Here is a 14,828-nt window from a genome sequence, read left to right on the forward strand (position 1 = left end):
TACTGCAGGGGGCGTGGGTTCGATCCCTGGTTGGGGAACTAAGATCCTACATGCCATGTGGCGCAGCCAAAAAAAAAAAAAAAAAAAAGAATTTACAGACAAACTATTAGAATCAATAAGTGATTTCAACAACCAAGATGAATACATGGTCAAAAACCAATTTGATTTCCATATATCTGTAATGTATAAGTAGAAAATAAACTTTAAATAACAATACTATTTACGAGAGTATAAAAAATCAAATACCTAGAAATAATCTAAGAGACATGTAAGACCTCTACACTGAAAACTGTAATACATTTTTTTCAATAAATTAAAGATTCAGATAAATGGAGTGATCCATGTTCATGGATTGGAAGATTCAATACTGTAAAGATGTCAACTGTCTGCAAGTGGACCTACATAGTCAGTGCAATCTCAATCGAAATCACAACAGGTTATCTTGTGGACTTTAGCAAATTAATTCTAAAATGTATATGGAAATGCAAAGATCCAAAAATAGGCAATACAATGTTGAAGAAGAACAAAATTGAAGGACTTACTCAACCAGATGTCTAGACCTATTGAAAAGCTATAGTAACTAAGATATTATGGTAGTGGTACAAGAAGAGACAACAGAAAAGAGACTCCAGACATAGAGCCCCCGTATATATAGTCACCTGATATCACAAAGGTAACACGGCAGTGCAGTGGGGAAATAATGGTTTTTTTGATAAATGGTGCTGGGCTAACTGGATAGCTACATATGAGGGGAAAGAAGTGTACCTTGACCCCTATCTTATACCATAAACAAAAATCAATTCCAAATGGATGGTAGATCTAAATGCGAAAGATAAAACAACATAGCTTTTAGAAAAAAAGCGGAGAATATCTTCCTGATGCTGAAATAGGCAAAGATTTCTCAGAGTACAAAAAAGCACTAAGCATAAAAGACAAATATATGCATAAATTGATTGAATGATTACATTAAGACTAAGAATCTCTGTTCATCTAAAGACACTATTAAGAGTGAAAACACAAGCCGCAGAGTCATAAAAGATATCTATTGTATATATATATATATACACACACACACATATATACAACAAAAGACACATATTCAGACTATATAATGAACTTATAAAATTAATAAGAATTAATAATCGTTAAGAAGGACAGTCAACCCAATAGAAAAATGGGCAAAGGACTTAGTTGCTTCACAAAAGAAAATATCCAAATGCCCAGTAAACATATGAAAAGGTGTACAATTTTATGAGTCAACAGGGAAACTATAATATTATACTACTACATAGCCACCAGAATGGTTAAAATGAAAACAACAAACAATATCAAGTGTTGGTGAGGGTAAGGAGCAACTGTAACTCTCATACACTGCTGATAAGAGTATTATTTGGGACAAATGCTATGGAAAACTCTTTGGCAGTACCTGCCACAGCTAGACGTATATATAAATTATGACCATAATTTCCCTCCGAGGTACATCCCCAATGAAAGTGTGTACATGTGTTCACCAAAATAGATGTGCTAGAATGTTCTTAGTAGCACTATTTGCAAGAGCTCCAAATTGGAAACTACCCAAAACGCCCAACCACAGTATAAAGAACCATGCTATATTCATACAAAGGATTATTATACAGCAATGACAACAAATTAAAACTACATGCAATAATATGGATGAATTTTATAAACAATACTGAATAAAAGAAGTCCAGACACAAACGAGCACATACTATATGATTCTACTTACATAAAATTCAAAAATCTATGATGTAAAAGAACAGTGGTCATCCTTAAGGGAAAGGTAGTGTCTAGGAGGGGGCATGAGGGGAATACTGAGAAGCTGGTAATGTTCTGTTTGTTGATCTGGATGCTGATCACACTTAACGAAAATTCATCAAGCTGTATACATTTATGATTTTGGATGTATGCTGTGATTCAATAAATAGTTCCAAAAAATCAGAGCATATAGAAAACAAAGGTGGAAAGATAAGATGAAACAAAGAGCAAAGTTAGTACATGAAAATAAAAATGTATGCTTAATGCTCTAGATATTTGGCAAGAGTAGGGCACAAATGTGTTTCTGCTTAGAGCCAAGGCAAACAGGACAATACAATCAGTTAAAGAATTCACAGTGCCCATAGATAAAAACAAGCCAATTGTGCTCAGGAAAAACAAAATTATTCTTAGAACTGGAGTCTGAAATTTCTCCTGAGTGTTCTCAGAGAGATGTTGTTTGACAGTGAACCTATGTCCTCAACCACCTCCTTATAGTAGAGGCCTCAGTGAGTGACACAATGACTTTCTCCACAGGCTGATGCCATAAAACCAAAACACAACGCAAGGAGAGTAATCTGGGGTCAAGAAGTAGGATGGGGAGAGAAAAACACTACAGTGTAGGTGTACTACAATCTGATGGTCTGGAGAGATGTACAAGAATGAATGGTCTACATATCATCCAGGCTCTCTCCCTTAAATAGTGTTTCTCTAAAGCAAGCTTTTGATAAGCACTGCCTGACAGTGCGTTCAAGGTCACACTCGCTAAGACAGGTACCCACAGTCCAGCTATTGGAATATGTCATTAAAACACTGAGGAATGGGGAACAGGAGATATAGCGATTCATTGGAACAGTCAGTGGAATGAGAGTTGGACGGATAGCCTCTAAAAGGCTATCAATGGAAGTTGATATGCAGAGTAACTATTATATTATTATTCGTGTTTCTATCACAAATACAAGAAAGAAGATCTGGTTTTCCCCACAGCATGTTTTAAGCCAGAAACTCTATAACCCACCCTCTTGAAACAGATCCAACGTTGTAGCCACCTTCCGCAAAAATTTTTAGTGGCTACCTATGCCTACTGGATAAACTTCAAAGTTATCAGCATGGATATCAAGCCCTTTATGTGGGCTAATTCTGCCTTCCCAGTCTCATCTATTATCTCTTGCTACACACCCTATGATCCAACCACATCTCACCACTCAGTGGTTTCCAAACATGCCATAGAGTCTCAGACCTCCTCTTGCTTTTGCCTATGTTCTTCAGGACCTGGTAGTTTCTTGTAGGAAAAGAAGAAATCAGGTGTCCAGAGTTTGTGGCAAGGCCCTCTTGTGTCTGGCACCTTAATGCTTCTGTAACAGGATTATTTAACTGTCTCTATGATTCCTGCTTCCTATAAACTCACCCTCAGCCTCCATGTCACAGGACTGAGCCCTAACCCTGTGAGCCTGTGTGTGCAGTTAGTGAGTCACTTACCCTACAATATGGCTCCTTCTTTTTTATGTCCTCTTGCTGGATCAGCCTCAGGTCCTGGACACCATTCTGCAGGCCTCTCTCATACAGGGCCTGAAGTCTGGGAATTTCTTCTTGTTCAACAGCTACTATAAGCTTAAAAAGATAAAGAACATGAATAGAGTTAAATATATCATCAGCTATGATAGATAAAATCAATAGAAAATCATATATTAGTGTATGATTCAAATTGGGTTGATTTTTTAAAACTGTTTTTGCTTCATGTATCTACTTCTCCCTTTCTTCACGACTTCACTTTCTTCCTCCACCAAAAAAATTTGTCTTAAGACTGCATTAAAACAAAGGTGAGATGTAGCCTCAATTGTCACATCTGCTATCACAGTTGCTACATGCACCTTGGCCAGAAGTATCACCATCACTCCCTCAATCCCAGAGGGGAAAGAAGCACAGGTTGCTTAGTCTTTACATTAAAAACCAAACAAAAAACAAAAGCGAAACAAAACTAAACAAAAACCAGTACCTCAGAAAGACAGGCAATATTCAGTATAATGGAATATCACTAACAGAAAACTATTTTATTTTTTGGAATAAAGTACATTTCAAAGTATTTACTAATGCATTCTGTTGCAGAGGAGAAAAACAGAAAATCCATCCAGACTCTTTTTCTATTTATTTCTGGGCAAAGTATCTGTTTGAGGTAGTTTCTTACTTAACAGCTACCAGCAAAGGAAAGCACAGATGATGTTCACAAGTACATTAGAATTCAAAAATCACTATTTCATAGCAAGGAGTCAACCGAGCTCCATAAAGTAATACTTCTAATCAAGGTGTAAAGGTTATTTAAATCAACAAATAACTAACCTTAAAAATATATGTGGAATCATAGGGTACTATCAAGAAAGTGAAAAGATAACCCACTGAATGGGAGAAAATACTTGCAAATCACTATCGCTGATAAGGCTCTAACATGCAGAATATATAAAGAACTCTTTAGAAACTCTGTACAGACTTCCAAATATAAAATAAATAAGTCATAGGGATGTAATGTACAGCATGGTGACTATAGTTAATAATTGTGTATTGCATATTTGAAAGTTGCTAAGAAAGTAGATCTTAAAAGTCCTCATCACAAGAAAAAAAATTCTTTTTCTTACTGTGAATGGTGACAGATGTTAACTAGACTTATTGTGGTGATCATTTCACAATACATACAAATATCAAGTCATTGTGTTGTACACCTGAAACTAATATAATATTATATGTTAATCATACCTCAATTTAAAGAAATAAAAGGACTTCAAACTTGAAAAAAAAAAAAAAAAGAAGTTGGGGAGGGGCAGACACTCAGAGGCTCAAATCAGTGACTGAACCAGGAAAACTCTGAAATCAGGTCATTAAGTCACATTGACACCGTTGTGGCCTGGAAGCAGCAATCTGTAAATTAATACCTGGAGCTGAGCTGAGATGGGTTAGAAGCAATGATGTGATTTGATGTGAAGAGGGAATATGAAGTAGTGTTCAGGGCTCTAGAAAGTAGGTGTTACAGAGCTCAAAATCATCCTATGGGTAGGCATGGTGCATGGTATGTTTCTCAAAGGTGGATGTTGTGGATGTTGTCTGGTTCCTTCGGCTTAAAGGATTAAAAAAAAAAAAAAAAAAAAAACTCATAACTCAACCATAAAAACTGTAAATACAGTTTTATATCTTGCTTTTTTTACTTAACACTGTATCAGGACCATTTTCCCACATCGTTAAAAAAAAAATTCTTCATAGCATCTTTAATGGCGACAATGAACTTTTATTCTTAAAAATTACATGAAGAAGAGTTATAAGGAAATATTATGAACAGCTGTATGCAACAAATTAGATAATCTATATGAAATGGGAAAATTCTTAGAAAGACACAAACTTTTGAAACTGACTCAAGAAGAAAAAGAGTATCTGAATAGACCCATAACAAGAAACAGAATTAGTAACTGTAAAGGCTCAGGCCTCATGAATGCTACCAAATGTTTACAGAAGAATTAATACCAATTCTTCATAAACTCTTCCAAAAAACAGAAGAGAAGGGAACACTTCCTAATTCTATAAGGCCAGCTAACACTCAAACGAGACATAGATATCAAAAGAAAACAAAACTGCATATCAATATCCCTTATGACTATTGATATAAAAATTCTGAACAAAATACTAGTATATTGAATGCAGTGACATATAAAAAGGATTATATACCATGACCAAGTGGGATTTATTGCATGAATGCAAGATCTATTTAACAGCCAAAAGTCAATTAATGTAATAAATTCATATTAATAGAATACAGGACAAAAACCACATGACTGCCTCAAGAGACATAGAAAAGGCATTTGAGAAAATCCAACACCTTTTCATGATTAAAATCAACAAACTGCAGGTAAAAAGGAACTTCCTCAGTCTGATAAAGGGCATCTACAAAAAACCCACAGCTATCATTATACTTAATAGTGAAAGACTGAATGCTTTCTCCCTAAAATCAAGAACAACACAAAGATATCCACTTTCACTACTTCTATTCAACATTGTATTAGAGATTCTACCCAGGTAAATTAGGCAAGAAAAAAAGTAAAACTATTTTATTTGCAGATGACATGATCCTGCATATAGAAAATCCTAAGGAATCCACACACACACACATACGAAAAACTATTAGACTAAAAAATGAGTTCACCAAAGTTGAAGGATAAAGATCAATATACAAAAATCAATCATATTCTATACATTAGCAATGAATAAACCAAACTGAAGTTAAGAAAACAATTCCCCTCACAAAAGCATCAGCAAGAATAAAATATCAAGGAATAAAATTACAAAAGAAGTGCAAGACGTGTAAAATGAAAATTTTTTTTAATTGTTGAAAGAAATTAAAGAAGATCTAAATAAGTGGGAAGACATCCCAAGTTCATGGTTTGCAAAATTTAATACTGTTAAGATGGCAATACTCCCCAAACTGATCTATAGATTCAATATAATCTCTAACAAAAATCCCAGCTGCCTTTTTTGGAGAAACTGACAAACTGACCCAAAAATTCATATGGAAATGCAAGGGACCCAGAATAGCCAAAACACTCTTGAAAAAGAACAAAGTTGGAGGACTCACACTTACTGATTTCAAAAAATAAAGAGCTACAGTAAACAAGATAGTGTGGTACTGGCATAACGATAGACACACATCAATGGAATGGAATTGAGAATCCTAAACGAACCTTCTTACATTTATGCTCAACTGATTTTCGATACAGGTGCCAAAACAATGTAGAAAGAATAGTTTTTTCAACAAATGGTGCTGGGACAACTGGATATCCACATGCGAAAGAATGAAGTTGGAACTCTTCCTCACACCATATACCAAAATTAATTAAAAAGTGAACCTACACTGGAGGAATACGTGTAGGGGTAGAAGCTCTGCTTCTGGTGGTGGGGTCTGGGGAAGGGGCAGTAGGCCAACTGCAAAGGTGGGAAGAAGCACCTGAAGCAGCCCAAGAAGCAGGCCAAGGAGTTGGATGAGGATGATAAGGCATTCAAGCAGAAACAAAAAGAGAAGCAAAAGAAACTTGAGGAGCTAAAAGCAAAGGCTGCAGGGAAGGCCCTCCTGGCGACAGTTGGAATTAAGAAATCTGCCAAAAAGTAAGCTGTTCCTTGTGCCAAAGGCAATGGTGATCCTTAATTCCATTCCTGTTTAAATAACTGGATTCCCTGCCATAACATCTGTTGCCACCTATAGTTAGAACGAAGTGCTGTCTTGAAGCCTGCTGTACATTTAAGAACAAACTTTTGTTAAAGTTTAAAAAAATGAAATCATACAGTGGTTCATCTTCTCTTTAGTTCTTCTCATTCAGCCATTTCTACCTTAGCTGTGAGGTCAGAGTAAACCCAGCCCAGAATCCTGCCAAAGTCTGTTCTTCAGTCTTTGTTCTAGCTCCAATTCTATAACATTCAGAATTAAACCAACTCATTTGGGGGAAAAAAACGATCACAGATCTAAACATCAGAGCTAAGGCTTTGACATTAGAAGAAAATGTAGGGGCAAATTTTCATGATCTAAGGTTAGGCAATGATTTCTGAGATATGACACTAAAAGTATAAGCAACAAAAGAAAAAAAAAGATAAACTAGACTTCATCAAAATTGAAAGTTTCTGTGCTTCAAAGGATACCATCAAGAAGTAAAAAAGAAAATCTACAGAATGGGAGAAAATATCTACTAATATTTAAAATACCATCATTACTATCACTATTATTTTATTTAAAAATATATATATTTTTTAATATTTTAATAGTATTTTAGTAAATATCATATAGCTGATCAGGGATATTTATATATCCAGAATATATAAATAACACATACAACTCAACAATAAAAAGACAAATAACTCAATTTTAAAATGAGCAAAAGATTTGAATAGATATTTCTCAAAAGAAGACAAATGAATGGCCAATAAGTATATGAAAAGACGCTTAACATCATTAATTACTATGTTTAATTACATAAAAACCACAATGATATAGCACTTCACATCCTCTAGGATAGCTAAAATGAAACAGACAATAACAGGTGTTCATGAGGATGTGAGGATATTGGAATCCTCGTTAACTGCTGATGGGGATGTAAAATAGTACAGCACTTAGGAAAACAGTTTCGCACTTCCTCAAAATGTTAAACATGTAGTTACCATATGACCTAGCAACTCCACTCCTAGATATATACCTGACAGAAATGAAAACATACGTTCATACAAAAACTTGTATATAAATGTCCATAGCAGCATTACTCATAGTAGCCAAAAACTGTAAACAACCCAAATGTCCATCAACTGATAAATGGATAAACAAAATGTGGTATACCAATACAATGGAGTATAAAGAGGAATGAAGTACTGATTCATGCCACAAGATGAATGAACCTTGAAAACACTATGCTAAGTGAAAGAAGCCAATCACAAAAGACAACATATTGTATGATCCCATTTATATGAAACATCTAGATTTTGCAAATTACATGGATACAGAGAAAGAAAAGCCAGGCATTTTTTAAGTAAACATTAAAGATTACTAAGAAAATGCTATTTATAAATAAGTCAAGGCCCTAGTAAAATGCCATACCTTGCCACATTGCTTGTAGGAAATTCCCTTTTGGTTACAGTACTCATAGATGAGGGCTGCGCCTTCTACACATAACTTAGCTTTCAGAGATTCAGGTTTATAATAAATTCCACTATGTATGACACCACTGTTATGTCCAGTCTGATGAATAGCTATGGAACAAGAGAAACAGGTTAAGAGAAAGTACATGACTCATTCAAAACTTAAGAAGTGGGGGAATACACTTACAGTTGAAGCTATTAGAGACCACTATTTAAAATTCTGCCTGAGTTTGTTCTTATAGTCAGAGCACTTCTAGCCTCCTGTAGCAGCCAACCATGGCGTCTGTGTCACATCCCTCCAGCCCATCTCTGACTTCAGCTACAACTCTGGTGCACAAACCACCCCCCCTCACCACCAGCAAACCACTTCAAGGGTCCACTACAGCTCTCTGCCTTCTGCTCCAGGGCCTTTTCTAATATTTGGGGGCAGAGGGGCTCAACACCCTATGGACAACCCTCAACCAAAGGGACAGAAGCTGATGGACAAATGAGCACAATCCTGGGAAACATTAGGTAGCTCCTCGGAGGGCTCAGTGGAATTAAGCTCACAGCTGCAACCTGGATAACGCACCCTCACGAGGTTTTTCCTCCTTCCCTGTTTACTCTCCCCACCTCCTCACGCCTGCCTCCTCGGATAACCTTGAAAAAAACCACCGACACCCAAATCCTAGTCCTAGGCTCTGCTTTCTAAAGAATCCAAACTGGGACACTAACATTGACATTCAGCATGAAAGATGTAGAACTGACAAAATGAGCAGGTGCTCAGGTTAAGCAACACTGAGAACATACATACCTAAATCTTTCTCCTTTTCCAGAACACCAATGGAAAGAGCTGGATGTCGCAGGATGAGTGCTCTGGCAGAGGCAAGCCCCACAATTCCGCCACCAATAATGACTACATCAAATGAGCTTTAAGAGAAAGCCACCTTTAAAGTAATGCATGTTTACAATAGACTTTATCAAACTTCACATTTTCATCATCAACTGACAATTAAAGTATTAATTAGTAACCATTAAAATCAAATGTTTATTGGGCTTTGTGATATTTAGCTTTATACTAACAAAGAAACCTTTAAAAGTCACATGCATGTATAATCAGCTACAGCCAGCAGGCAGAGTGGCTGGTTGCCCAAGCTGCTCTAAGTCTCTATAATACTCTGCCCAATCTGGCTACATCAGTGGTTACTCTGTTAACTATCACAATCTCTCCTCTACCATCTATTCTTTAAAAATTCAAGTGCAATATTCTTGAGGATAAGTTAACATTAAGTCTTTAACACCTAGTGTACAAAAATTTATAAATTTTTTTTTCTGCTGAGAAGGAAACAGTCAGTGAGAACATCAAACTTAAGGAAATAAGTGGTCCAGAAACGGGCTCAGAACCAGTTTTAGCCATAACTCTGATTACACAATCATTTAAAAAATTAGAAAGGGTATGTATAGTCTATCTAAATACAAAATGAGAAGCTTAAAAGATTACCATAAGCACTGATCTCATGGTGAACAAATCTAGGTTTTACAGGAACGTGGCCTATCTTGCTTCTTCCCCCCATTTATTTTTTTTCACCCCCTCCTGCATTATATTATTTCGATCTAAATCTTAAACATCATCTGTAAATATTTCAATATGTTATTTCTAAAAGGGCTCTTTAAAAACACACACACAATGTCATTATTCTAACCAAAAAATTCAGTTTTTAAATATCATCAAATATTCACAATAAAACTTTTAGAAGAAAACATAGGAGAAAATCTTTGGTATCTAGGGCTACTTGAAGAGTTCACACCAAAACCATGACCCATAAAAGAAAAAAAAATGATAAACCGGACTTCATCAAAATTAAAAACTTTTGCTCTGCAAAAGACTCTGCTAAGAGGATAAGAAGACAATGAACAAATTGGGAGAAAACACTTGCAAACCATATATCTGACAAAGGACTCATTTCTCAAATATATATTAAGAACTCTAAAAATAAACAAGTCAAGACTTCCCTGGTGGCGCAGTGGTTAAGAATCCACCTGCTAATGCAGGGGACATGGGTCGGAGCCCTGGTCTGGGAAGATCCCACATGCTGCAGAGCAACTAAAGCTGTGCACCATAACTACTGAGCCTGCGCTCTAGAGCCCGCGAGTCACAACTACTGAGCCCGCGTGCCACAACTACTGAAGCCCACATGCCTAGAGCCCGTGCTCTGCAACAAGAGAAGCCACCGCAATGAGAAGCCTGCGCACCACAACGAAGAGTAGCCCCTGCTCTCTGCAACTAGAGAAAGCCCGCACACAGCAACGAAGACCCAACGCAGCCATAAATAAATAAATAAATAAATTTATTAAAACAAACAAGTCATTTAGAGAATAGGCAAAAGATATGAACAAACATTTCATCAAAGAGGACAGATATATAGATGGCAAATAAGTACATGAAAATATATTCAATACCTTTAGTCATTAGGAAAATGCAAACTAAAACTACAATGAGGCATCACTACACCCCTATCAGAATGGCTTTAAAAAAAAAAAAAATGATAACACCAAACGCTGGTGAGGATGAGAGGAACTGGATCAACTCACACGTTACTGGTAGGAATGTAAAATAGTACAGCCACTCCGGAAAAACAGTATGGCAGTTTCTTAAAAAACTAAACATGTGCTTACTACATGTCTTAGCAACTGCACTCTTTGGCATTTATCCCAGAGAAATGAAAACTTACATTCCTACAAAAATCTGTACATAAGTGTTCATAGCAGCTTTATTCATAATAGCCAAAAACTGAAACAGCCCAGATACCATTCAACTGGGGAGTGGTTAAACAAACTGTGATACATCCATATCATAGACTGCTACTCAGCAATTAAATGGAACCCACTATCAACACAGGCAACACCTTAGATGGATCACAAGGACATTATGCTGCATGAAAAAAGCCAATCTCAAAGGCTTACATACTGTGTGATTCCACTTATACAACCTTTTCAAACTGACAAAATTATAGAGCTGAAAAATAGATTCGTGGTTGCCAGAGGTTAGAAAGGGTGGAGAAATGGGATGTGAATATAAAGGGGTAGGTAACACAATCTCCGTATTGATGGAACATTTCTGTTTCTTAATTGTGGTGGCAATTACACAAATTAACACATGTGGTTAAATTGCATAGTAACACACACACAAATGACTGCATGTAACAGCAAAGGAAATCATAAACAAAATGAAAAGACAATCCACAGAATGGAAGAAAATATTTGTAAATGATGCAATCAACAAGGGATTAGTCTCCAAAATTTAGAAAGAGCTCACGTGACTCAATATCAAAAAAACAAACAACTCCATCAAAAACTGGGCAGAAGATCTAAATAGACATTTCTCCAAAGGAGACATACAGATGGCCAACAGGCACAAGAAAAGATGCTCAACATCGCTAATTATTAGAGAAATGCAAATCAAAACTACAATGAGATATCACCTCATACCAGTCAGAATGGGCATCATCAAAAAATCTACAAACAATAACTGCTGGAGAGGGTGTGGAGAAAAGGGAACCCTCTTGCACTGTTGGTGGGAATATAATTTGGTACAGCCACTATGGAGAACAGTATGGAGGTTCCTTGAAAAACTAAAATAGAACTACCATATGACCCTGCAATCCCACTCCTGGGCATGTATCCAGAGAAAAACATGGTTCAAAAGAATACATGCACCCCAATGTTCACTGCAGCGCTGTTTACAATAGCGAGACATGGAAGCAACCCAAATGTCCATCAACAGATGAATGGATAGATGTGGTACATATATACAATGAAATACTACTCAGCCATTAAGAAGAATGAAATAATGTCATCTGCAGCAACATGGATGGACCTGGAGATTATCATACTAAGTGAAGTAAGTCAGACAGAGAAAGATAAATATCATATGATATTGCTTATATGCAGAATCTAAAAAAAATGATACAAATGAACTTATTTACAAAACAGAAACAGACTCACAGACTTAGAGAACAAACTTAGGGTTACCAGGGGGCAGGGTCGGGGGAGGGAGGGAGTTTGGGATTGACATGTACACACTGCTACATTTAAAACAGATAACCAACAAGGACCTTTTGTATAGCACTGGGAACATTGCTTAATATTCTGTAATAAGCTAAATGGGAAAAGAATTTGAAAAAGAATAGATACATGTATATGTATAACTGAATCACTTTGCTGTACACCTGAAACTAACACAACATTGTTAATCAACTATGCTCCAATATAAAATATAAATTTAAAAAAAACATGAATTCACTTGACATCAGATTTCTAAATTGTGACACTGAAATCAAGAAGTCAATGGAGCATTATTTTCAAGGAGAAAAAAAGGACTTCTAACCTAGAGTTCAACTATCTCTTTTATTTTTTTTTTTAATTTATTATTTAGTTGTTTTTATTTTTGGCTGTCTTAGGTGTTCAGTGCTACGCACGGGCCTTCTCTAGTTGCAGCAAGCGGGGGCTGCTCTTTGTTGTGGTGTGCGGGCTTCTCATTGTTGTGGCTTCTCTTGTTGTGCAGCACGGGCTCTAGGCGCCTGGGCTTCAGTAGTTGTGGCACATGGGGCTTAGTTTCTCCACGGCATGTGGGATCTTCCGCGCCAGGGCTCAAACCCGTGTCCCCTGCATTGGCAGGTGGATTCTTAACCACTGTACAACCAGGGAAGCCCAAACTATCCCATTTAAATATGAGGATTCTACAGTGGAGAAAAGACAGCCTCTTCAATAAGTGGTGCTGGGAAAACTGGACAGGTACATGTAAAAGTATGAAATTAGAACACTCCCTAACACCATACACAAAAATAAACTCAAAATGGATTAAAGACCTAAATGTAAGGCCAGACACTATCAAACTCTCAGAGGAAAACATAGGCAGAACACTCTATGACATGAATCACAGCAAGATCCTTTTTGACCCAACTCCTAGAGAAATGGAAATAAAAACACAAATAAACAAATGGGACCTAATGAAACTTAAAAGCTTTTGCACAGCAAAGGAAACCATAAACAAGACCAAAAGACAACCCTCAGAATGGGAGAAAATATTTGCAAATGAAGCAACTGACAAAGGATTAATCTCCAAGATTTACAAGCAGCTCATGCAGCTCAATAACAAAAAAACAAACAACCCAATCCAAAAATGGGCAGAAGACCTAAATAGACATTTCTCCAAAGAAGATATACAGATTGCCAACAGACACATGAAAGAATGCTCAACATCATTAATCATTAGAGAAATGCAAATCAAAACTACAATGAGATATCATTTCACACTGGTCAGAATGGCCATCATCAAAAATTCTAGAAACAATAAATGCTGGAGAGGGTGTGGAGAAAAGGGAACACTCCTGCACTGTTGGTGGGAATGTAAATTGATACAGCCACTATGGAGAACAGTATGGAGGTTCCTTAAAAAACTAAAAATAGAACTACCATACGACCCAGCAATCCCACTACTGGGCATATACCCTGAGAAAACCATAATGCAAAAAGAGTCATGTACCAAAATGTTCATAGCAGCTCTATTTACAATAGCCAGGACATGGAAGCAACCTAAGTGTCCATCATCGGATGAATGAATAAAGAAGATGTGGCACATATATACAATGGAATATTACTCAGCCATAAAAAGAAGTGAAATGGAGGTATTTGTAATGAGGTGGATGGAGTTAGAGTCCGTCATACAGAGTGAAGTAAGTCAGAAAGAGAAAAACAAATACAGTATGCTAACACATATATACGGAATCTAAGGAAAAAAAAAAAAAAGGTCATGAAGAACCTAGTGGCAAGATGGTAATAAAGACACAGACCTACTAGAGAATGGACTTGAGGATATGGGGAGGGGGAGGGGTAAGATGTGACAGGGTGAGAGAGTGGCATGGACATATATACACTACCAAATGTAAAATAGATAGCTAGTGGGAAGCAGCCGCATAGCACAGGGAGATCAGCTCGGTGCTTTGTGACCACCTAGAGGGGTGGGATAGGGAGGGTGGGAGGGAGGGAGACGCAAGAGGGAAGAGATATGGGAACACATGTATATGTATAGCTGATTCACTTTGTTATAAAGCAGAAACTAACACACCATTGTAAAGCAATTATACTCCAATAAAGATGTTAAAAAATAAATAAATAAATAAATAAATATGAGGATTCAATAAAGATATTCTTGGGTAAACAAGGCTACAGGAACTTTAACATGCAAGAGACACTCCTAAAAATACTCCTGGACCAAAAATTAATGAGTTAAGTTATCAACTCAAGAAGTTAAATATAATAAAGAAAAACAAACATATAAACATGTATATATAATATATAAAACAAACATACATATAACAAAATATAATAAAGAAGAAAAATCTTTTATTTGAAAAGATTTA

General features: G+C 36.4%; 1 protein-coding gene across 2 annotated transcripts in view; it reads right to left on the bottom strand.

The window, feature by feature from the left end:
- L2HGDH (L-2-hydroxyglutarate dehydrogenase) overlaps positions 1-14,828 on the bottom strand; it is a 59,232-nt gene that overhangs the window by 41,637 nt on the left and 2,767 nt on the right. For both annotated transcript variants that reach the window (XM_059914191.1, XM_059914190.1), the window contains exons 2-4: positions 9,221-9,336; positions 8,387-8,538; positions 3,253-3,384 (exon numbers count right to left, since the gene is read on the bottom strand). In XM_059914191.1, the coding sequence (XP_059770174.1) occupies positions 3,253-3,384; positions 8,387-8,538; positions 9,221-9,336 (400 nt within the window). The remainder of the gene's footprint in view (positions 1-3,252; positions 3,385-8,386; positions 8,539-9,220; positions 9,337-14,828) is intronic.

Source organism: Balaenoptera ricei, chromosome 2 (assembly GCF_028023285.1).
Source record: "Balaenoptera ricei isolate mBalRic1 chromosome 2, mBalRic1.hap2, whole genome shotgun sequence".
NCBI classification, from domain to species: Eukaryota; Metazoa; Chordata; class Mammalia; order Artiodactyla; family Balaenopteridae; genus Balaenoptera; species Balaenoptera ricei.